Raw genomic sequence first — 25,662 nt, 5'->3', positions numbered from 1 at the left:
TTTTTTGGTGCCACACCCCAAGATTGCTGGAGCTATAGCACAGCGGGTAGGGTGTCTGCCTTGCACGCAGCCAACATGGCCGACCCGAGTTCGATTCCTCCGCCCCTCTCGGAGAGCCCGCCAAGCTACCGAGAGTATTCGATGTGCCAGACACAGTAACAACAAAGTCTCCAATGGAGACGTTACTGGGCCCGCTCGAGCAAATCGACGATCAACGGGAGGGCCTTTACTTTACTTTACTTTTACCCCAAGATGGTGAGGTTACTTCTGGTTCTGCACTCAGGAATTACTCCTGGTAGTGTTGGGGTACCATATGGAATGCCAATGATCAAACCCAGGTCAGCCATGTGCAAGGCACATGCCCTACCCACTGTACTCTTTCCCCTATCGTGGCTCATTACTGTATCCTCAACACCTAGCACATTACTGAAAACATCAAGTACTCTGGTCAATGAAGAAAAGCAGAGAATCAGCACTTTCAGGAGAAGAGGAGAGAAAGGGAAGAGGGGAGAAAGGGAGAGGAAGGAAGGAGGAGGTATAGAGATGATTGTGTTTGTGTGTGCTTTCGATAGAAGGGCATCTTATCTGGTTTCAAAAACAAAGAGATGAATAGATGGTTTAATCGTAGGAGTTTGTCATGTTTTTCTTACCAGAAATATATTGTAGAACTTGAATCTTTTCCATATCAATTAGCCTACATTACAGGATGTTTTGTTATTAAGTTGCAAAAGTTAGTTCTTGGAACTAACTTGCTGTACATAGCAATTCATAATTATTTTCCTCATAACACTGGCCCTTGGAGGCTGGGGAGATAGCTCCAGAAGCACAAACTTTGCATGTAGTTGGCCCTGGGTTCAAATCCTGTCACATGTGACTACCAAGCACCACAGTGAGAATAACTCCCAAGCACTATCAGAACAGTCCCCGGACTAAAATATGATAGTGGGTTTCTAACACACTTAATTATGAAAAGTCGTATGTTCCAAAATTTCTCCAAGTTCCACTGTAGCACTCACTGTAGCACTGTTGTCCCACTGTTTATCAATTTGCTTGAGCGGGCACCAGTAAGTAACGTCTCCACTGTGAGACTTGTTACTGTTTTTGGCATATTGAATGGGAAGCACCATGGGGAGCTTGCCAGGCTCTGCTGTGCAGGTGGGATACTCTTGGTAGCTTGCTGGGCTCTCTGAGAGGGACAGAGGAATCGAACCTGGGTCGGCTGAGTGCAAGGCAAACGCCCTACCCACTGTGCTATTGCTCCAGTCCATTGTAAGAAGTTACAAATTCTGTTATAAGAGTTCTGGGTCCACAGTGAATTTTTCTCCACAGATTTAACTCTGTCCTCTGGTTGAACTGGTTAAATTTTAACAACCAAAAATAAAAAAGAGAAGGCGGCTTATCTAACTTTCCAATGAGTTACAAAACTGATTTCTATCAGTCCTGAAGAGCAGTTCAGGACTGATAATTACTAATGGAAAGATCTGCTTCACTAACAGAAATCATTCCTTCCTTCTAGGTTGGTTATATGATTATACCCAGACATATACTGGTTCCTTCTACTTTTCTGGCACCTGCTATGTACTTTCTTCAGTTTCCTTTTTCTTTGTACCATTGGTTGAGAGATGGAAAAACAGAGTCTGATCAGAAAGAAAGAAGACTGCAAACAAATGAGCTTTAAAAATGGAAATTCAAGTTACTGGAGGCAAAAGCTTAAAAGAAAATGTCCCCACTTGCAAGATAACAATGTGAACTGATGGATGGCTTTTCAGGTTCATCTTTTTTTTTTTGCTTCAGCATTCTGAGGAAAGTCTACATTACAGTAAGAAAAACAGTAAGAAAAAGTAATAGCAATTAAGCTACTTTTTAGTATTTAATCGACTAGGATTAAAATTTTGTGTTTATAAATCAGTTGAAACAGCTACTTTACATATGAAACAAAAATTAGATGGAGTTAATAAATTAGGTTCAGGGATATAACTCAAAGGGCTCAAGCACATGTTTGCATGTGCCAGTTTGATCCCCGGCACCACGTGGCCCCCTGAGCACAGGAGTGACTCCTGCTGTAGCCCCCAGAGCACCAGCAGGAATCCCCTCAAACCAAAATAAATGAGTAACAAAATCAAACTTGCAACTGTGTCATGGTTCTTCAGCAATTAAAATATTTGATGGAAAACTTCTTTAAAAAAATGTATTAAAAATATAGCATGTGGAAAGAGAAAGAGAACAAAAGGGAATGCCCTGCCACAGAGGCAGGGTGGGAAGGGGGGATGGGGGGTGGGAGGGATACTGGGATCCGTGGTGGTGGGAAATGGGCACTGGCGGAGGGATGGGTATTTGATCATTGTATAATTTAAACCCAAGCACAAAATTTGTAAGTCTATAACTGTACCTTATGGTGTCTCACCAATAAAAAAAAAATTTAAAAAAAATATAGCATGTGGATAACTAGAACTTTGGAATGTGAATGACTATTAAAACTTTAATAATTATTGACATGGTAAATATATCCCTCTCCAAAACTTATCTTTGCTTATTGATTTGGGGTAATCCTTATTTTCATTATTTTATTAAAAATTCCACCAATATAAAACTTTAGTCACTTACATGGTAATTATATTTCTCTCCAAAGTTGATCTCTGCTTATTAAACAGAGGTAATCTTTACTTCCTTTTCAGTATTTTGTTTCTTAAAAATCCTAGGATTGGGGCAGAGAGGTTCAATCCCAGCATTCCATACAGTCCACCAAGCCTGCCAGGAGTACTTTCTGAGAGCAGAGCCAGGAGTAACCCCTGAGCACTGCCAAGTTTGGCCCCCAAAACAAAAACCCTAAAATAAACATGTTATTCATTTAAAAATAAATAAGAAATGGGGCTGGAGAGATAGCAGAGCTTGTAGGACTTGCTTTGCATGTGGTTAAACCAGGTTCAATCCCTAGCACCTCATTCAGTCCCGATTCCACCAGGAGTAATCCCTGAACACAGAGCAGCAGTAAGGCCTGAGCACAGCGGGGTGTGGCCGACCCCCCCCCCCCATTTTTTTTTTTAAGAATTGTCTTACGAAGATCTTTATTTCAAAATCTGAACAGTATTTTAGTCCAACTCACTTTTCCACTACATCTAGTTATCTAAAATATTCAAAGCATGTCATGAAAACTCTACATTTTATATGAAGCCAAACAAGTGCATTTTGGGTTTGTTTCAGTTTGTTGTTTGGGGAGCCACACCCAACTGTGTCCACAAGACTCCTAGAGCATCTTGAGTGTTTCTCCAAATGGTACTCAGGTGACCACATGGTCGTGGTACCAGGAACCGAACCCAGCATTCCACAAGCAAAGCAAGTGCCCTAGTCCTTTGAAGTTATGGCTCTAGCCTGACTAGGTGGTTTTTAATGAGAGGAATACAAGAAGTTGAAAATATGGGATAATTATGTTAACTATAATGCTTAGACTAAAACAACTACATGCGAAGAGAAAGCCCTTCATTATTCAAGTGATTTTAAACAGGAAAAAACCTTCTTTAGAAAAATCCTTCAGAATGTTCCATAAAATGATTACTCTTATATTCTTCCATTTCTCTCTGTCTAAAAATTTTACTCTCTTTTATAAACTCAAAGTCTGGTTTTGGCTCCAAAATACCATTTGTTCCCTGGGTTTCTGTGCAAGTTTTGCTACCAGCTACAATCTCAAAAGGTCTGTCTTTCTCTGCCAAAAACATTCTCGCTCAGGGTTCAAAATCCACTCACTCAAAGGCCACCTCTTCTGGAAAACAGTCCCCAGCATTGCCATTCCCTCACTGTAATCTCAAATAACCTTAATAGAGTCCTCCACACATTTATATGTCAATATTTTCATCTGCAAAATCAGTAAAATGCATACTTATCTTTGATACCCCAAAGTACAGCAAAACAAAATTACGTTGGGTTCAAATACTGGGTTATCTTAAAAACAGTACTTAGCCACATTTAAAATATATGAGTTTTACACTTAAACGTGAATATCTAACATTTTCTATCTCACATTTTAGACATACAGACATCACCCCCTTCACATGCAAACAGCAAAATAGTTCATGCCCAATCCTACCTCTACTGCTTGTGACCAGGAGGCTCTATAAAAGTTACTCAACCTGAGTCCCAATTTCCTCCTCTATAAAATGACGATAACACCAACAATCTATCACAAAAATATATTGTGAAAATGGAATGAAAACATACATTATATGCCTCTTATATAGAGAGGCATTTTGCTAATGACCTTTCTTCTGCTTTCTATGACTTCATATAAAATTCACAGTTCTTATAACATACTTAGCTTGAATATTTTAGATAAGCAGATATAGTGAAAAAGTGAGATTTTCCACTGGAATACTATTCAGATTTTAAAATAAAGATAAAGATATAATAATTAACAGAAGATAAAGTAATAATTTACTAGGAACCTCTCTTCTATCTTCCCTTCCCTTCTGAGCAATAACTGTTCTCTCAACCAAGACTTTACCTAGGGCAACTAGAGCCATTTCCCTAATGAAAGCGAAGTCGGCCTAACTGAAGTTGTTCGACTGACTTGATCTACACAGGCAGTTTTTTATCCTCCTCTATGGTAACAGATCCTCTAAGCCTGAAGCAGGTGTAAGTTAATAATGTTATAATCCCTATAACAGGAAGCTAAAGACTTCTATACAACTAATGTATCAGTTGTGTCAACAATTAACTCATGGGGGCTGGAGCAATAGCACAGCGGGTAGGGTGTTTGCCTTGCATGCGGCCAACCTGAGTTCGATTCCCAGCATCCCATATGGTCCCCTGAGCACTGCCAGGAGTAATTCCTGAGTGCAGAGCCAGGAATAACCCCTGTGCATTGCTGGGTGTAACCCAAAAAGCAAAAAAACAAAACAAAACAAAAAACCCAATTAACTCATGATGTTCCTATTCACTTAATATTTTATTTATTTAATTTTTGCTTTTTGGGTCACACCCAGCAATGCTCAGGAGATACTCCTGGATCTTCACTCGAGAATTACTCCTGGCGGTGCTGGGGGAACATATGGGATGCCGGGGATAGAACCTTAGTCAGCTGCATGGAAGGCAGACACCCTACCCACTGTGCTATCGCTCTGGCCCCATCATTTAGTATTTTTTCCTCTGAGATCTCTATGGTGGGGATGAGTACATGTAGCTGACCCATTAGATCTCCAGTATCCCATGTAATCCTCCAAGCCCACCAACAGTGATCCCTGGGTACAGAGCCAGGAATAACCCCTGAACTGGGTGTGGCCAAACAGAAAGAAAGATCTCTATGGAACAAAAAAATAGCAAATTAATAGACTAAGGGTACACAATGCACCTGTGTTTGAAGTCTCAGCACTGAGTAATTTATGTCTTGCTTATTTGTTTTTGGGCCATACCTGGCAGTGCTCAGGAGCCAGGGATCTAATCTGGGTCAATCACAGGCAAGGCAAGCACCTTACCTGCTGTATTATGTATTATTTCTCTGACCCCACAGATCCTTTATGTTTCTATTTTTGGACAACATCTGGCAGTGCTCAGGGCTTACCCCGGGCTGTGCTCAGGAATCACCCCTGAAAGGACTGGGAAGCAAAACAGGGTGAGCAGCATGCAAGGCAAGTGTCTTAATCTCTGTACTATCTCTCAGTCCCAAGAGTAACTTTATTCAACACTAATAATATACAACTAGTCACTGAGGTAGGCATATCTCACTAAAGTTAAAAAAAAAAATTTTTTTTTCAGCAAAAAAATTTAGTAAGAAGAGTTACAATTCAAACACAGACTGAGACAAAACCTCCTTTCCTCCAGCTAGATTAGCATTCCTCAACTAGGGGACCATACGGCCCTTCGTGGGTACCTAGGATATTCCAGGAGGGTCACAGTGAAAATAGTGTCAGTAGGGGGAAACCTTGGGAGAAGACTTGTGGGGGAAGGAGCAACAGGAAAGGAGAGGAAGGAGTCACCAAAATTTTAAAAAAGTCAACTGGGGGCCACAGTTGGAAAACAGTTGACAAAAACTGCCCCTGACCACAATGGTTCCTTGAGACTACCATAGAATTGTAAAGCAAACATAACTAAAAGGAATTAAAATGAATTTGTCCAATACAGACTGGAACAAAATTTTAGGATTGATAGTATAGTGGGTAGGGCATTTGCCTTGCAAGCGGCCAACCCAGGTTCGATTCCTCTCCCCCTCTCGGAGAGCCCGGCAAGCTAACGAGAGTATCCTGCCCACAGAGCAACAGAGCCTGGCAAGCTACCTGTGACATATTAGATATGCCAAACACAGTAACAAGTCTCACAATGGAGACGTTACTGGGCCCGCTCGAGCAAATCGATGAACAACGGGAGGACAGTGCATTGCGGTGCTACCCAGAAAGAAATGTCCCGGACTTACTCCTGGCTCTGTACTCGGGATTCACTGCTGGCAGTTCTCAGGGGACAATAAGTGATGCTGTGGATTGAATCTGGATCAGTCGCACACAAGGCGAGTGCCTTACCCGCTGTACTCTTGCCCCGCCCCCTGGAGTATATATTTAATAATCTCTATAAAATACATGCCATTCATAATGGCTTTCTTTAAAATTGTTAAGATAACATTTTTTGTTTCTAGTACTCTGAGGAAATGTCATTACCATCAATACACAAAGTGTTTCTGGGAGATGCAGAGATAGTACAGTGGGTAAAGCGCTTGCCTTAAACACAGTTGACTTAGTTTCTCTTCCCAGCACTACATATGGTCCCCAAAATTCTGCCAGGAGTGATCCCTGAGCACAGAATCAGGAGTAAGCCCTAATCCCTTCTGGGTTTGGACCCAAATAAAAACAGAAGGAGTTTTCTATCTATGTATGCTGAAGTTCTTTATCACCTACAAAGCCATTATTTTCATGTCAACCATGTGAGGAAGTTGGATAGGTGTCATTATTCTTGTTACAAACATAAGGAACTAAAAACAAAGTTAAATTTGCCTAAACCTACAGATAGTCCTTAGCAGAGCCAAGTCTGAAACCTAGAAGTGTGAATTATATCATGAGCCCTGGCTTTTCTTCTTTAATGAGTCACCAGTTTAAAATTTATTAAGAGCAATAATCACACTTAAGTAAACTGAAATATTTAAAATGATTTAAACATTTTGCTAAAATCTAGCACTTTAGTAAATAAACTTGCCTAACTGCTTTTAAAAACTGTTTTGGTTTGCTTTTGGGCCGCACCCAGAGATGTTCAGAGGTCACTCCTGACTGAATTTTCAGGACTATTCCTGGTGGTGCCTGGGGAACCTATTCCTAATAAACAAGATGTTGGGAACTGAACCTGGGTCTGCTGTGTGTAAGGCAAATGAAATACCTGCTGTTACTATCGCTCCAGCCCCTTAAAAAACTTGAGTGTTGGGGCTGGAGCCATAACACAGCGGGTAGGGCATTCGCCTTGCACACAGCTGACCTGGGTTTGACCCTGGCATCTCCCATATGGTCCCCCAAGCACCGTCAGGAGTAATTCCTGAGTGCAGAGCCCGGAATAACCCCTGAGCATTGCTGGGTGTGACCTAAAAAAAGAAAAAAAAAAAAACCCAAATAACTTCTGAGTGTTTCTTTTAAGCCAACCAACCTAGATGAGACTGCTTTTATATCCATTTATTTGTGTCATCTGGCTCTTCATTTGCCACAACTATTTATGTAAAAATACCTCCATATACCCTCACGGCCTAACATATTATGCACAAAAGAAAAAGAAAGTTGTCAAAATCAACTTTTTGTTTGTTTCTGGGCCACAACTGGTACAGAAACAAGAAAACAAAAATACCAGTTTTGGAGTGATAGTACAGTGGGTAGAACACTTGCTTGGCACCCAGCCAACAAGGGTCTGATCGTCAGTGTTCCATATGGTCGCTGAGAACCACCAAGAGAAACTCCTGAGTGCAGCAACAGGAGTAAACCCTAAGCACCGCAGGTGTGGCCCAGCAACCCCTTTCCCAAATATTATCCCAAATAATAATAAATAGGGGTCAGAGAGATAGTACAGGGTGAGTATCTGATTTCAGGCCCAAATAGTCCAGCTGTGCAGCACAATTCTCTCAAGTTAGAGCAGTAAGATGACTCACCAACTGACAGGTGGCTTAGGTTTTACCAACAACGGATGTCTGTCTGGATGAAAACAAATGTTTCTGCCCAATAGACGACCTCATCCTGCTTGGTCAAGAGGAGAGAGGCTAAAAATCTGGTCAATAGTACAGAATTTTATCTTTTATAACAGAATCAGACTTTGTGCAAAGGAGAGACTTAGAATTCATGCAACCCTAAAAAATGTCCTCTGTACGTATTTTATATTCCAACGGTCACTTAGCAGAAAAGTAAACTAGAGTAAGATCTCAGGATAAAAATCAATTTTATGGTCCCTAAGTTAGAAATAAATGGTGAGAAATAGCATACTGAGTTCGTCACTTTAAGAAATGTGAAGTCAGAGTCATGAGAAAAATAAATCCATATTTAAACCCTCCTATTATTTTTAATGACTTGATATCAGTTTCCACACAAGAGAAAATTAGTAGTTCATATCTGAGTCCTGGTTCACTGATACATATACATATATATATCCTTATGTGAAAACTGACATCAGGCCACAGTTAATAAGATATGGGTTTATAAATATGGAATTAAAAGAAACTTACCCTTTCCCTTTGTGCAGCTCTGACTTCCAACCCAGTTTCTATAGAAACAGGAGGACAAGTGCCAGTGCCAGAAGTCTGCCAATTAGAACTCATCTTTTAGCTGCTGAATAATAAAGTCATATCCCAAAGTCGGCTATAGGTTTTTGATTGTCAGTAGCTCCTACAAAGAAACCCAGGAGGAAAAAAAGTTGTTTAACCAATCACTGTATTTAGAAATGTTCCCTCCTTATTAAAAAAAGAAAAAGAAAGGAAGAAAAAAAGGAAGAAAGAAAAAAAGAAAGGAAAAAAAAGAGAGAGGGAGGAGGGGGATTCTACGGGGGTAGATGCAATACGTGTCACAGGTTTTTGGGTTTTATTTTTTAAAGTCAGGGCTTCTCTCACGGCGATTCAATAAATAAAATTATAAAAAATGAAAAAAAATAGTCAGGGCTTCAGAAATCTCTAAAATTAAGGTACGGTAAGCAGAAGGTGTTTTAGAACATTCAAAACTCTTTTTAAAACTGTATATTAAGAAAATTCACATCATGTACCATAGAATTAAGGAATTTTCAGTTACCAACCACCTAAAAGTTCAGATGAATTCATTTTTTTCATGAAATGAATTTTCAACAATATCTATAATATCACAGAATTGGTAGCCTTCCCAATAAAATTTATCAAGATAAATAAATGATATAGTTAAATCTTCAAACAGAAGCTGATTTCTCAAGAGAAATCTATAAATCATGTATCAGTCCTAGTAGCAAAGTTTTACAGAAACTGCTGTTTCTAATAAAAATTCCCTCTACTACACTGGTGATGCTCCAGAGTCATTCCTGGTGGTGCTTGGGGATCAAACCAGGGTCAGCTGAGCACAGGCCACATGCAAGGCCTTCTGTACTATCACTCAAGCCCAAAGTGCTTTAAAGTAAATGTCACTGACTAATCACAAATATAAAAATCTTACACTGGAGCAGTAAGATTCTAACCATCCATTTTATTACACAGAATATTTCTGTATCTTAAACAATGCTTCTCAACAAATCACACAGGGATCTTGTTCCAATCCATGAGTCTTGCAATTCTAACAAGGTAGGTGATGCTAAGGTGCTGGTCTGGGAACTGCACTTGAAATAGAAAACAAAGTGACACACATGCTGCAGTGAATCTAAATTGTATTCTTGAAAGTCTGGTTTTGATTTTTAAACAATTCTTAAGACATTACATCTCGGGGCCGGAGGGATAGCACAGCGGGTAGGGCGTTTGCCTTGCACGCGGCCGACCTGGGTTCAATCCCTGGCATCCCATATGGTCCCCCAAGCACCGCCAGGAGTAATTCCTGAGTGCAGAGTCAGGAGTAACTCCTGAGCATTGCTGGGTGTGACTCAAAAAGAAAAAAAAAAAAAAGACATTACTTCTCTATGTGTATATTTTGTAAGACTTGTCTTTAAGTTCTCAGCACTGTATTAGAAGCATCTAAGTCACTTAAAACAAAAACAGTTATCTAGGTCTTCGCAGGGTCTCAGCCTACATCAATTTAAATGAATTTCCAAAAGTTCTACCTTTTTATACTAAAAAGCTCCTTAGGTGATTCTAATGTACTGTCAAGGTGTGAGATCTCTACTATAGAATGCAGAGAAATTCTAAAGTGGCCAACATGGCCGACCCGAGTTCGATTCCTCCACCCCTCTCGGGGAGCCTGGCAAGCTCCCCGTGAGCCAGACACAGTAACAAAGGAGACGTTACTGGGCCTGCTCGAGCAAATCGATGAACAACGGGAGGACAGTGACTGTGACTTATACATAAAGAATATATTGGGCCATAGTAACAGCACAGCAGGTAGGGCATTTGCCTTGCACGCAGTTCACCTGAGTTCAATCCCCGGCATCCCATACGGTCCCCCAACCACCGCCAGGAATAATTCCTGAGTGCAGAGCCAGGAGTAACCCCGGAGCATGGCTGGGTGTAACCCAAAAAGAAAAAAAGAAAAAAAAAACCCATAGTAATAATGCACATAAATTCTATATGTGCTTATCTTGGGAGCAAAGTAAAACTACTGAGAGTCAAAAACTATTGTCAATTCCTATATGTCAATTTATAATTATAAAAATTTGTAAGTCAATTTATAATTTAAAGTTAAAACTTTGTGAAATATAAAATTTCCCAATGTACCTAAAAATATTTATGTACATAGCATTTTGAAGTGTTTATTTTGCCTATAATGACAATTCTGTTCTGGATATATAACATATTTACACAAAAGTTTTAAGTGTAAAAAGAAAAATCTGTGAATGAGAGAAGATAGTTCAAAGGGCCAGAAGTGGGCCAGAGCAAAGATTCACAGGGTTGGAGCAGATTTTATATGCGGGAGGTCTAAAATTGATGCCCTGAACCACAGGGTTCCTCGAGCACTACCAGGAATCTTCCCTTAACACCCACTCAGCAAGAGCCCACAAGTACTGGCAGATATGACCCCCAAATAAAATGACATACAAGGGCACAGTGCTTGCTCAGCATACAGGAGGTCCCTGGTATCACATGGTCCCCTAAACACTTGGGAGTGAACCCTGACCACCCAGCCAACAGAAGCTCCCAAACACCACCAAATGTGGCCACCAAACAGCACCACCCCAAACCCCTGTCCCCCAAATATTGGTCATCCGAAGGTCAAATAATATTGCAATATATAAAATTGTACATACTTATATCTAATTTGCACAGGATAACCATTTTACAAAGGTGCTCTAAACTTTTTTGCTTTGGCTTGAAATCGTTTCTGGTAATTTTTTGCCACCATAAAAATTTAAGTTAATGGCACAGAAATGGCCAATAAGCCATGTATCAGTAACTAAGACTATAGTTGCCAGTAACTAAGAGGAAACTGTCATGACAGTATTCTGAAAGCAAAGAGAACAGACATGTTGAGAAAACAAGGATATGAAGGAAGGAAGACTGCTCTGAAATCCCAGTGGGCAACAATGACAAGCCCAAAACCCAAAATTTTTATGATAGTATTAAAGTAAAAGAACACTGCCAATCTCTGAATAGGAACTGATACTCAGTCTTAGCATCTGAAGCGTTAATTCATCATTGAAGGAAGTATTTCTGACTTGTAAATAGCCGAAAGATTTCCCATTTTAAATTCCTTATACTGCATTGCTCGGCCAGGCCAGCCATGCGCAAGGCAAAACGCCCTACCACTGTTCTATCGCTCCAGCCCAGATGTTAATACTTCTTCACATATCTGGGTACCTATTACATATTAGGTATTATTCTAGATCTTGGGAGTAACTAAAATTTGTATTAATTTCTTGATCAAAATCATGACCAAATCACATCACTGCTTAAAAATTTCTAATGGTTTTCCACTGTATTCAGCATTGCACCGTACAAACCATTTGCCCTTGGCAACAAGGCCCTAACTTATAGCTTGTATTTCACTCTTCCATTAGAATGTAACCTTAAGAAGAGAAATGTGGGGCTGGAGAGACAGTACAGCAGGGACCTGGGCTCAATCCACAGCATCCCATATGATCCCCATCCTCCTAACCCATCAGTCGTGATTCCTGATTGCAGAGTCAGGAGTAGTCCATGAACACCACTGGGTATGGTCCCCCAAAATAAAAAGATTAACATAATTTCAACATTTTAATACTTGACTTGAGAGATCCCTAAATATCTGAAGAATTTGCTCACTAACAGAAGACACTAATATTTACACTAACTGAAGAAAAACCCAGCCCAGAAAATATATTATTTATAAGTCAAAGATACATTCTGCTTTCATTACTTTGTTTCAATCCTATTACCTAGGAAGAAGTAGGTAGTAGAAATAAGTGATGGAAATGGAAAACAACTCACATATATACATACACACAATCCTACCATTTATATATATATATATGTTTTTGCTTTTTGGGTCATATCCAGCAATGCACAGGCTTTGCACTCAGAAATTACTCTTTGAAGTGCTCAATCGAACCCGCGTCAGCCTCATGCAAGAAAAACACCCTACCCACTATACTATTGCTCCACCCCCCTACCATTTTGAACTTTAAGACAGACTCTAGCTGTGTTACATTTATATTAATATCTAAAAACTCAAAAGATTACTCAATATGTTCCTTGCAAGTCACAAAATTTTTGGTACTCCTTGCTGGTTCATCAACTAAATAGTCGATTTTTTCAGAGGATTATTAGGTAGAGTTAATCTAAATTCCACTAGAATCATACAGATTAGGAAACTGTTACTTAATAAAATGAATTTAAGCAATAAATCCCAAGGCCCTTCGCATTTCCGTCTGCTTATCTTTATTAACAGCTTTGAACTGGTCATTTGTAAGCTCCTCCTCCGCTTCAGAGTCTGAACACTACTGACTCTTCAAATCAACTTGCCTAATGCAATAGTCCCTTCTGATTCCTTGACTATGATTTTCCTGGGCCAGCAAGTGTTACTCAGTATGTGGATACTGACCACATGTGCACATGTCAACATTAGCCTGGGGGTGGAGGGGTGGAGAGCGGAGTGTGTGTATGTGTGTGTGTGTGTGTGTGTGTGTGTGTGTAGGTACTGTAAAACCTCAAAATATTTTAAGATACGATGGCCCTAACAAAAACCAAAGTATCTGGGTTAAGAGTCAAGGGTCTAGGGGGCTGGAGCGATAGCACAGCGGGTAGGGCGTTTGCCTTGCACGCAGCCAACATGGCCGACCCAGGTTCGATTCCCAGCATCCCATATGGTCCCCCGAGCACCGCCGGAAGCAATTCCTGAGTGCATGAGCCAGGAGTAACCCCTGAGCATCGCCGGGTGTGACCCAAAAAGCAAAAAAAAAAAAGTCAAGGGTCTATATACTTCCCAAGAATCATAAATACTACCATTGAAGTAGTGAAGGTACAGGAAAAAGTACTTGACTTGCATATGGGCAACCTGGGTTCAAACCCTAGCATCCCATATGGTCCCAGGCCCTCCAGGAGTGATCCCTGAGTGCAGTGCAGAATCAGGAGTAAGCCCTGAGCACTGCCGGGTATGGACCCCTCATCCACCCCCCCTAAAAATATCACCCACAAAACCCCATAAACTTTAATACACTAGAGTTTGAAATCCTCTATCCTGACATTTTTTTCTCAAAACTGCAGCTTTAACCCCGTCCACTTCTAGAAAATGGTGATATATGACAGTACAGTGACCAGAAGACAACATAAACTCTTGATTAGAACCCTGGATTTATCACTAGTTAAGATGATGGTCTACAGTATGTGTGCAGGATTTGACAGAAATCTTGACTGTAAGTGGGTATTCAATAAATCATTATTCTATAACTCTAATTATTGTAGCATTATATTATGCTTCGAGTGATTATTCTTCCTCACACTCTAGTCTTACTCTTCTCAAACATCTTGTTAAGATTCCCTATTTTTTTTTTTTTTTTGCTTTTTGGGTCACACCTAGCAATGCTCAGGGGTTCATATAGGATGCTGGGAATCGAACCTGGGTCCTCCACGTGCAAGGCAAACGCCCTGCCCGCTGTGCTATTGCTCCAGCCCCAGGATTCCCTTTCTTTTGATCCAACCATCTTAGTAGTTTCCCAAACTTCATCTTTTCCACTTATCAACAATATTCTGCATTTCAATTTGTGCATATTTGTATGCCATGTCAAACCTTCCAGCACTCAAGTTCTTCTCCATCAAATTCTTTTAGAGCATCTGTTTACCATTTCAATTTAAAGGGATTCATTTATATAAACATTTACAAACCCATATACCCTGTAAAAAATTCAATGGCAATTATTCAAATATTGACTCGTAACAACTCTATGATAGTTGTCCTAAAACTAGTACTATCTTAACTGTTTCTCTCTACTTTCTGATTTAGTTTTAAGTTGCTGACAGGGAAAAACCCAAACTGACAATTTACTCTGCATGTTCAGTATCTTAATTCACAATATGCAGATGGTATTCAAATGATTATAAAGAAATGTTACCTGTAGAGATTACTATTACAGTCATATTAATTTTACCTCAGTCAAAATTTTTGACTAAGAATCTTATCCAAGTTTAAATGAGTTTTATTATTCATTAAATTCCCGTGATAAAATTGTCATCTTTTCATTTCTGAATAGTTTAACATACACATAAAAACTAAATGTTTGCAACATTTTTTCTTATTCTTAAGGTCTGAGTTCTTAGAAAGATAATAAAAAAGAAATATATTCTTCCTCAAAATGTTTTAAAAACATCTGCTTACAAATACTTATGTGTTTTTAGTGTGAACTAGCCAGAGATAAAAAATAGTGGAAACTTCATTCCCAACAAGTATTAAAGGTTTAAAGACGTGAGAGAATAGTCTAACAACAGAGAAATTAGTCTAGCAACACATTAGATGACATAAAGAAAAAGCTGATGTTTAAAAATGACATCTAAGAACCTAAGAAAACACACTGAATTTCACTTTTCCACTTTTACTGTAATAAAGTATAGGTAATAAGTTGTCAAGCTAAACAATCCAAGGACTTCAATCAACTTATACAAAAAATAGATTGGGTTGGAGATATAGTAAAGGGTGTAAGGTGCTTAATCTGGATGCAGCTGACCCTGACTCGATCCCCCTCATTCCATACTGTCACCTGAGCACTGCCACGTGTGGTTTCAAAAGAAAAAATATGAAAAAATGAAAAAGTAGATAGTACGAAATTTGCTACCTAGTTACACAGTTCTTCTGGAATGAAAATGTATCGAAGAGGGGCTGGAGTGATAGCACAGCGGGTAGGGCTCTGCCCTGCAAGTGACCAACATGGGTTCGAGTCCCAGCATCCCATATGGTCCCCTGAGCACTGCCAAGAGTAATTCCTGAGTGCAGAGCCAGGAGTAACCCCTGTGCATTGCCAGGTGTGACTCAAAAAGAAACAAAAATGTATAGAAGAAAAATCGTACTAAAAATTTTTTTATCCCATGTGCTTAAAGGTACCCCAAACTGTATCATACATTTAAAAAGTGTCTAAAAGATACCAATGCTTCACATCTGATTAATGAACTACTGGACGGGTTCTAGAGGTAGAACTAAAGAGAACTAAATGGAAATGGGAGATGAAAGTCAGACTTTGCTCAACATTTTCCACTCTCTTCCCTCAAACCTTTTCTCTTAGTTAATCTCTGAAAGAGTAGAAAAATTAATCAATTTGGCTAACTTATCATAACTATCTTATAGCAACTTTAAAATTTTTGCTATGAATTAAAAGTATTTTTAACTTAGAGGTTTAGAAATCAGTTTTATTTTTTCTGTTGTGGGGGGTGGGGCCATAACTGGTGGTGCTGGGGCCTGTAGGGTCACACCCAAGTGTGTTTCTGAGGATGTGTGATGTCATGGACCAAATTCGGCATACCTAAGCCATCCCCAAGTAATTAGTGCTCATAAAGAACATAGCAGACAGTTCTGGCTTATTAAATCACAACGAAGATTGAAGGTCACCCTTTATGGACGTCAAAATTTTAAAGGGCTTCAAGGCAGTAGGACCCAATTCCTTAAACAAAATTTTAATACTTTGTTCCCCATAATTAAAGAACTCTACCAATGTTAAAATAAATTTTCTAAAAAAGAACTTCACGTATAATTAAAAATACTGGTCTGGAACTTCGCAAACACACTTTGGTGAGAGCAGAAAGCCACTAATAGCAGAACGCTCAAAAACGTTTTCATTGAGAAAAACATGCCCCAAACATTAAAAGCCCTCTATTAAGCACAACGCATTTTTTACTTCTAAAAACCCTCTTACCTGGTTACAAGAGTTTATACAGATGTTTGCCACTGGAACACCACCTTGCAGCGTATAACCATGGCATCCTTTGTTGATAATCACCTGTTGCCTAAGTAATCATCATCCCGCATGGAGACAGACAGCACTAGGGCTCTTCCATCCGAGGTTAAAATTCAAAACAAGCCCAACAAGCCTGCATTTCAAGGTGGTCTTCGTCTGCAACTAGTTAAGTTTAAAACTGGCAAACAACAATGGTGTCTGAAGCCAAATGGTGCAGCATTGCTGGCTTCCTCTTGAACTCCAGCGTTGTCACTGTGCACCGAAGTTTCCTGCTGCCAACAGGGAGAGTTGTTCTCCTGTACTGGGAACAGCTTCCAAAGCTCAGGAGCCCCTGTACAGGATAATGCTGGAACTAAAGGCAAACACCTTTTCCTCCTTAAGGACGCCTCCATTTTTTTCCTCACAATCTGTACTACCAACCGAAGTGACTGGGCCTGAGTGTGCGTTCGTACCTACGAAACCGTCACGGTGCATGCGCATCCAAGGCATGTGGAACCACAGGTGAAATAAGGCACAGAAACCATGTAACGGTTCTAATTACAAACGCTAGCTCTCAGGAGCTCTTCATCCATTCAGAACTAAACCCATCACTGCATAACTCTGGCAAGAAGCCCCTGGAGACGGAGGAGCTCCTCAAATGTGTCAGGAAAGGCTTTATTAACATCACCATTAACATTCTAAAAGCAAACGGAGCATTTCTCCTTCTTTTGGCAATTTGGTGCAAATGTTAAGTGCAAGATAAAGCAATTTCAAACTTCTCTTCAAATTAAAAATGAAACTAAGGCCAAACGTGATGGGTGAACAAAATAAATCAAAACTTAAATTTCAGCAACTCCGGCTCTTCAAACCAGCAAAGCCCCAGACTCGTGCATTGTGGTGAGGCTTACGGTGCTTGCCCCGGCTTCTTGTGCGCCAGCCAACAGCACCATTTCCTCATCAAGTTGAGGACTCAGAAGCAAACGATCCCCTTCACTGCAAACAAAGGGGGGTCACAGTAACGCTAGTGATCCTTCAGAATTGACACACCGCGATAGTCAGAATGATGGTCTCCCTGCTTCTTGCTCAAGACTTACAGGATCTGTCTGAGCAGCAGCAAGTACCCCCTCAGCTGCAAACAAAGGGGTCAAAGGTTTGCCGTCAATTCACTTCCAGGCAGAAAAACATTTTCCTCAAAAGAAACAATTTATTTAGAATAAAACAAAAGCAGCTCAACTGTGAGCGCATGTTTGAGTGACAGCTACTTTTAAGCTGTGTGAGCCATAAAAAGGGTTTTTCTTTACTTTTCCAGAAATCTTGTGTACACAGCACAAAAGCAAAGAGGTCATTTTTTTTCCACTTAAAACACCGGCATTGGCATCACAATAGCAGATACACAACTTTAAGCTGCCATTTTAGTAAAATGCACAAATACTAAACAGATTAGCTTTCTTCCATCAAGAGGCCCATGTAAACTCCACATGAGCCATAACTTGTCTTCAAAAAGGTCCATTAGATCTTTGAATTCCATGTCTTCATCTGCTGTTCACCAGTTTTGCTTGCAGGGGGGGAAAAAAAGGTTATTCAGTACAAATGTTTACAATATTAAAAATATATATATATTTATATTTCCCCTATGCCATTATAGATGAACATAACATTAACAAGACCTTCCTGGATAGTCCACCTTGACTTCAAAAAGCACCAATAATATCCACTGGCACAAACCTTGAAATGAATTTACTGTGTGAATAGACAAAAAACAAGTGGAATAGGGTGGGTTTTTTTTTTAAAGACTGCAATTAAGTGAGGACTACAGATCTCAATGTACCCTTTGTACTCATGTAACTGAGTAAAACAGTCAAGAATTTAAGAAAAAGAACGTTTATAATCAATATCTGGATATAACTTGAAAAAAATGAACAGAATAAAAGGGTGGAGTTTTGTTAGTTTTACCCCGTCTACTTTCATTATATAATTTTTATGGAGCAACAGAGAATTACTTGTAACTGTAGAAAAGGGTCAAAATACAATGCCGTTCAAATCCCACCTCATGTGAGTTACCAAAGACAGCAGTTGCCATTTTAAGAAAACATTCAAACTATTAAGCAATAAAAGAACACTTTAGGGCTTCTCCTTTTTTAACTGTTTAAATCATAAGTATGTCCCCATTAAGTTTAACAGTTCACTGTGGTTACCTAGTCATTTTTATCCCTTTAAGGGCATCACTATAACCAGAATGTAACATGGTCAATTCTATTTCTTTTCTTGTTCTCATTTCTTTCTCCTTTCTCAAAGCCAAACACTGTGGCAGAGACCAAAAGAAAAAAAAATTCTATTCCTTTTCCAGTCCCTCACACACAAGGTCATTATTAAGGCCCTCTTTTCAAGAGGATTTCCCAATTCTGTTACCAGAGTTTTTGGTGAATGGTTCCTATATGGACACAACTACAGTTTAAATTGTACCTGCAAGAGCAATTTTAAAGTATTAAAGAAAAAAAACAAAAGGAAAAAAAAATGAATGAATTAAAAAAAAAAAACCATTGCCAGTGAAAACCTGCTCATAAATGTTTTTAAATTAAACAGTGTTTGACTCTGAAAGCAATAAAAACATACACCTTATTTTTTTACTACTAGACTAATGTGACCTTAATCAAGTCAAGAATATAGTCAAGACATGACAAAAACTTTTAACACCAGCCAGAGGATGGACATTTAAAGACGTAATCCTTAAAGGTATCCCAGTTATACCAATTATAAACAAGAACTTTAAAAAATTAAGCCAGGACCTGAATAATTGCTTAATTTTCCACAAAACAAAGTTGTGATCTAAATCTTAATGTTTTCCACCAATAATACTAATTTAGTCATTAAATCCTACATTAAAGATTTTCTTTCCATTCGAGTTCAAAAAAAAATCAAAGTAGCAATTTTTTAAAAGTAAAAGAAAATGAATTGAATTGGTTGTTGCAAAGAACATCCAATGTTGAGATTATGAAACTCTGGCTAATGAGAATTAAAACCAGATAGTTTTCAAATTTGTTTTCATTCTACTTTTAAGCAGTTTACAAATACTAAGAATCTGCACAACAGAATGGGCAACACAAATAAGAGAATCATCTGAAATGATGGCACTCTACAGGTAAGCATCAAACTAAACATAATTTGCTTTTATAACATATACATTTAGAAATGGTACCAAACCACTTTTCCTAAAACAGACGCACAATACTGCCAAGACCTAAAAAAAGTTGCAACGCTGGATAGCCTTAAACATGGAGCAAAAACCACTATACTCTTTGACAGCTGTCAATCAACTTTCAAAAAGGCAGAATTGAAAACAAAGGGAACCCCCCCCACATTTTGTATTATAGCAAAATTAGGTGCTCATTCTCTAATAGAGCAAAATCATTTGTCCAAGCCATCTTATCAAATGATATTCGTAAGTTAATGTTTAGTGATTATTTAAACTGGAAAAATGCATTTAGCCATAAATTGTACTTTGACCCCAGTAGACACACACTGCAAAGTTCCATTAGTTTCTGAACAGGTGTCTGTATATTAGCATGTCAACGACAGCTTTTTATAAAGCATTAATTGTAAAATAACTGATTGTAGTTATTTCCATATAGGCACACCAAGAAACCTCTATGATCACAGCCCCTTGCTCTCAAAATGGCTAATTTTTCCAGTTTAACAACAAAAACAAAAAACATCCCCACAATAACCTCCAAACATTAAAAAAAAAAGTATCAATGAATAGTGAAACCCAAAAAGGATGACACAGCACTGATGAGGTTTTCATGCTGACATGCATTTAGACACCTGTCATAACGGAAAATAATAAATTACATGACATTTCCCTGGGTTATTATTGGTGCTATTTCAAAACTAACAGTTTTGATAATAGAAAGAAAACAGTTAAGTTCTGCCAGGCATTCAATAAGTCACTTTCACAGAATAGAAACATGACCATGATCCAAAAGGTCCTAAAGTTTCTAATCATAATGACATATTCTAAAGTTTCTAATCATAATTTATCATTAAAAACCTTAGCTTACGTCCTCAGCATTTAAATCAAGGCAGGGGAAACATACCTGAGAAACTAGGGGTGGAAGCAAGGCATAACACAAGATTTTTTTTTAAATAAAAGGACCACAAAAAAAAAAAAACCAACCATTAGTATTAAGCAGCAAAAGTCCTTGTTAAGAGCCAGACATCTGTATCATCTTCAGCTCTGAAAAAAAAACTCTGAGTAGGTTAATTTTTTAAAAATTAAATTCCATGTGTCTGGGAAAATAAAACAAGTTTTAAAAAGGGCTTCCCTACTCTGACATTTTACTTCTCCATGGCTAGAAATACTAAACTAAAATTTCAAAGATATTCAAAATATTTTCCAACAATTTAATTTTTCACTACTGTTTAAATATGAAAATACAAGCAAAATTTAAAAGGAGTATGTCAAAGGCATTTCACAAAAACTAGAAAATCCTGCAACCCAAAAAGGGATCATTAATGCCAGCTGAAATAAAAAAAAATAAATAAAAACCGTGACTTACAAGCCCGCAGACAACTCTTCTTTCTATTATTGAAGTCAGAAATTTAAATGGATACAAAAATGCAAAACTACAATTGTACCTGCTACACTTCTCTGAAAAAGTTAAAAAATAAAAACAAAAAACAAAAACCCCAAAAATAAACCACAAAAAAAAAAAACCCACCACACTGGTAACTGATCCAAAATTATCTGATGTTAAAAGCACCTACTCACTTCTTGCATACTAGTGTAAGCTTAAGACATATGGTTTGTAACACTCTTCAATTTTTACTGAAGTTACAGCTACAAACCAAAAGTGCAAATACGGGATACAGAACTCAGAACTAATGATAAAAATGTATTATGTTAAAGCAAACTCTCTGGGAACAAATCATGTATTTTAAGAGAAACATTCAAATACCTGATTAAAATGCATCGCTATACCATTTACCAGCTTATACTTTTGAGATTCTGATCAAATTTCTGCCACGCCAATAACATTTCTGGTACAGAATTTACCATATACCAGTCAAGCCATTTTAGGTGTACATTACCATTTTTTCTAGTCAGTGGGCTTTTTCCTCCAAATTCTGACTTTTCCAAAATTTGACTTTGTAACTTTGAGGAATTTTTGTTAAAGCTCAAGGTTAAAAAAGAAAAACCTGAAATGCAGGAAAATATTACTCATAAGAATGGGAACTCCTAATTAAAGCAAATCCATTTACCTGCTACCCTCAGGGCATCCCTTTCACTTAAGAGGTACTGTCCTGACTTCTATTTCAAAGAGGTTTATAAAAATATATATATAAAAATCAAAAAAAAAAGCTACAACTAAACAACTAATTAAACAAAAATTGTTATCTGATGCTGTATCCCATTACACATCACAAAACAGGAACCATGTCAAATAGTAAATACAAGTTACACATGGACTTTAGGACGCACCACGGACAATGATCATGACCAGGTAATCTTCTTCAGATTTGGCCAGTGCCTTGGCAGGGGAATCCAGGAACTGCTGGGAGAACTCACAGGGTGGGAAGGCATGAAGAACCCCGGTGTTTTCTTTGTCTTTGTTGCCCCCCACAGGAAGGCTGATCACCCCAGCTGCCTGCTTTTGCTTTAAATAGGACACAAGGTTCCTAAGTGGCCTCTGAGTAGAGGTGGCAGTGTCTGATGTGGCTGATGAAGAGGATCGGCTGTCAGAACTTCCAGGCACAGCAAGAAGAATGGCATAACCATTGGGCCCTGCCACTTTGATACGACGCGTTACTTCATCCAACTTGGGCTGGTCCAAACGAAGCCGCTGAGTGATCTTGAGCTGGGCCACTTTGCCTCCAGTTGTGCCCTCCACAAGAAGACTACTAGCCACTTGGAGATCACCCTGCAAGAGATGCATATTGGACGGGAAGTTGCTGTTCTTCAACAGAAGCATACCTTGCCAGGCCAAACAGAGTTTTGGCGAGGTGGAAGCGGTGGAGGCTGACCCGCTGTCCTGTTTCTGGGCAGGAGACTTGAGCTTCGATGAAGCTGTGCTGGTGCTGGGTGCGCTCCCATCGGACCGGTCTTCCTTTTTCAGTGGGCTTTTCCCCTCAGTGGGAGCAGCTGTCCGGTGCTTCCTATCTCGTTCGGCCGACGCAGAGTTTTTACGGTCCCTCTTGTCACCCTGGCTCTTCTCCAAACTACCCCTTCTGTCTCTGATAGGAGAGGGCCTTTCCAAGAGGAGGCGGGAAGAGCGATCGTTGTCACTGTTGTAGCGGTCCCGGCTGCTGCTGAGTTCTGGACTGCGGTCAGGTGAAGGTGCACAGTGGCGTTTCCGGGGCCGGTCACTCTCAGGGGACCGATCCAGATGCCTTCCCCCACTCTCCTCCGCCAGCCTCCTCTTCCTGGGCTGGTCTCTGCTGCTGGGCAAATCCCGGTCACCTCGGTCCCGGTCCAAGGACCAGCCATCCCGCCTGCGATCCAGGCTATCCAGAGGCTCATATGCAGGCACAGCAGCAGCTGTAGTCCGCGTGCTGCGTTCGCGGACTGGGGGTGGAGGCGGGGCCCAATCAGAGTCAGGATAAAGGTCCCTATCACGATCTCTGTACAGTAAGGGCGGTGTTCGATCTCGCGCACCCCTCAAAGGGTCGGGTGCCCGATGTCCAAAAGCATCTGTCACCAAGTCATAATGCGTTAAGGGCAAAGGCTGCAGATACTGCTGCTGGTAACGATGTTCTGTGTCAGCAAAGTCAACTCTAAGGCGACGATCGGGGCCCCCCAGGGGGAAGCCCCGCATATGGGTCCAGGCAGCATGAGCTGCGTCCAGGCTCTCGTACTGGATATACGCCCAACTATCACCTTTGCGGTAGTCGATGGTGCGGATGGTGCCGAAGCGGTCAAACTCACGAGCCAGAGCCGCCAGGGGCACCCAAGGTCCCAGGCCCCCCACCCAAAGGCGGGTGGTGGGCGTCGCTTTGCCGTAACCGATCTTGATAGGATTGCGAATGATGATCTTGCCCGACATGGCCAACTTGGCCCGGTGGGACATGTCTAGGTTCTCAAATTTGAGGAAGCCATAGGTGCTCGTCTGGCCCCGGGAAGGTCGCTTGATGTCCACCTCCGTGATGACGCCAAAGCGGTCGAAAGCGCGTCGCAAGTCGCTCTCGGTCACAGTGATGTCGAGGTTTCCCAGGAAAAGCGTCCGGTTGGCGCGCTGGTCATCTTCGGGCGAGATCTCGTCCACCTCGCGGAAAGGGGCCGCGCCGCCGGCGCCGCCCACCCGGGGCTCCAGGCTGTAGGCGGGGCGCACCCGGTCGTAGAACTGGTAGTCGCGCTCCCGCTCCAGCTCGCGGGGCAGCGGGGGCGGCGGGGGCGGGGGCAGGCGGCCGAGCGCCAGCTGCTGCAGCCGGTAGTCGCGGTAGCCCAGGGCCGCGCCCCCCGGGGACAGGGACCGCTGGCCGCCGCCGCCCGGGGCGTGCCGGTGGCCGCCCACCGCCATGCCCGCCAGGCCGGACGACAGCCCGTAGGCGTCCTTGTCCAGCGGCGAGCGGCTGCGGCGCCGGCTCACGTACACCGCCTCGATCTTCAGCGGCCGGTCGTAGAGCACCAGGCGGCCTCTGGCGTGCTTGGCCGCCCGCGCGTCCTCGGCCCGCCGGAAGTTCACGAAGGCGACGCGCTCGTCGCCGCCCGAGCCCGAGAGGTGGCTGATCTTGACGCTGACGTCGCCGAAGCGCTTGAACTCGTGGAAGAGCCCGTCCTCCACCGCCTCGTCGCTCAGCTGGGACCCCAGCTCGCTGATCTTGAGGGTCTTGTACTCCCCGCCGTCGGGCGCGGAGGCGGCGGCCCCGGAGGAGCGCGACTCCCCGCCTCCACCCCGGGAGCTGCTGCGCGACTCGCCCCCGCCCGAGGAATTTTTGGCGCTCGGGGAGCTGTAGCTGTGCAAGCGGCTGCTGGAGCCGCCCCCGCCGGCGTCATATTCGCGGCTGCCGCCTCGGCTGCTGGACTTGTCCAGGTGGAGGCTGCGCCGCGACCCGCCGCCGCTGTCGGTCTTCCCGCTGCTGCTCCCGTTGCTGCCGCCAGAGCCCCCCAACTTCTTGCTCCGCTCCCCACGCGAGGTCGATTCCTCACCACCACGGGAGCGCTTGGGCTTCACCGGCGAGCGCTCTTTCCCCTTCATTGTCGTGGGTCGCCGGAGGTCGTCCCCGCGGAGCCGAGTAACCCGCCGCCCCGCGCTCGCTTCACACAGCGGAACCGCACGCCGCCATTTTGGACTCCGCCGCGGCAAAGGGTCCCGCCCCGCACTCCTCATTGGTCTGTCGGCTCCGCTCGTCTACAGGCTCATTGGGAAGACGATTTGTCCGTCTTCACATCGCCCCGCGCTCCGGGAAGGCGCCCGCCCGGCCACCGCTATTGGGCGCCAAACGCCGAGTCGGAGCACCTCATTGGTCGCACCTGTTGTCCATCTTAACGGTTCCTCGCGCCAGGCCGTAGCTCCACCCCTCGCACTCTGAGGTCATCTGACCCAGAGTCGGCCGGCGTTGATTGGACGTAAAGTCTGCCCTGTAACGGTACTTCTTGCGCGCTGAAACCCGTGGGCCCGCCTCCTCGGGCCTCTCATTGGCTCGTGCCTCTGTCCTTTTGCATCCTACTTGGGAAGTCGGACCATCTGCTCAGGCGTGTTTTTTTTTTTTCCCCGAGAGGCCGGCTCTCGGCGATCTCGCGAGACGAGAAGCACAGCTCTGGCGACCTCCTCCTCCGAACACCTCGGGCCGCTGGAAGAAGTTCAAATCTGATTGGACGCTAACAAGGAAGTCGATAGGCTGAAGCGATTGTCCGTCACGCTCTTAAAGGTGCAGGCCCGGATACGATGGAGGCTGGGTGAAGGTGAAAGAGCGGGACACGCGCCGGCCGTGCGACCTCGCTCCGTCGCCGCGAGGGGCAGACGGAGAGTCAGGCCCGCGCTTCCGGCGTTCTCCCCTTGAACATCAGTTAAAGTTCCGTAGCCGGCTGAGCCAGGCTTCGGTCGGTCGTCGGGGCTGGACACTCGGGGCTCCCGGCTTCTTCCTACCTGTGCAGGGCGAGGGCGGGGCCGGCCGTCCGGCGGCGGGGGCCCACGAGCGCCTCAGGAAGCCGCCCCGGGGCGCCTAGCAGGACCCCGTCTTCCTCGCTCCGGCCGCGGCCCGGATCGCCTGCGGCCGCCCCACCCCGCG

General features: G+C 42.3%; 2 protein-coding genes across 5 annotated transcripts in view; one reads left to right on the top strand and one right to left on the bottom strand.

Moving 5' to 3' along the window:
• The window catches only part of SLC16A4 (solute carrier family 16 member 4), a 30,630-nt gene extending 28,538 nt beyond the window's left edge, over positions 1-2,092 (top strand). The window contains exon 9 of the mRNA XM_056122834.1: positions 1,517-2,092. Within this exon, the coding sequence (XP_055978809.1) occupies positions 1,517-1,641 (125 nt within the window). The 3' untranslated portion in view covers positions 1,642-2,092. The remainder of the gene's footprint in view (positions 1-1,516) is intronic.
• A 15,525-nt stretch (positions 2,093-17,617) lies between these two features.
• RBM15 (RNA binding motif protein 15) lies at positions 17,618-24,823 on the bottom strand. Of its 4 annotated transcripts, XM_056122831.1 has the most exons (4): positions 21,917-24,823; positions 21,526-21,633; positions 20,612-20,671; positions 17,618-17,992 (listed from the first exon to the last, which is right to left on the bottom strand). In XM_056122831.1, exons 1-3 carry the CDS (start codon positions 24,759-24,761, stop codon positions 20,640-20,642), a joined length of 2,985 nt encoding a protein of 994 aa, XP_055978806.1. In that variant the 5' UTR covers positions 24,762-24,823; the 3' UTR covers positions 17,618-17,992; positions 20,612-20,639. The 4 variants fall into 4 exon arrangements, with proteins under 4 accessions (XP_055978806.1, XP_055978807.1, XP_055978808.1 ...); XM_056122832.1 differs by lacking the exon at positions 21,526-21,633; XM_056122833.1 differs by lacking the exons at positions 20,612-20,671; positions 21,526-21,633.
• Positions 24,824-25,662: the final 839 nt, after the last annotated feature.

The sequence above is a fragment of the Sorex fumeus genome, unplaced genomic scaffold (genome assembly GCF_029834395.1).
Source record: "Sorex fumeus unplaced genomic scaffold, SorFum_2.1 ptg000047l, whole genome shotgun sequence".
NCBI lineage: Eukaryota > Metazoa > Chordata > Mammalia > Eulipotyphla > Soricidae > Sorex > Sorex fumeus.
Note: the sequence above shows the minus strand (reverse complement) of the source record. Positions and strands in the feature narration are given on the sequence as shown.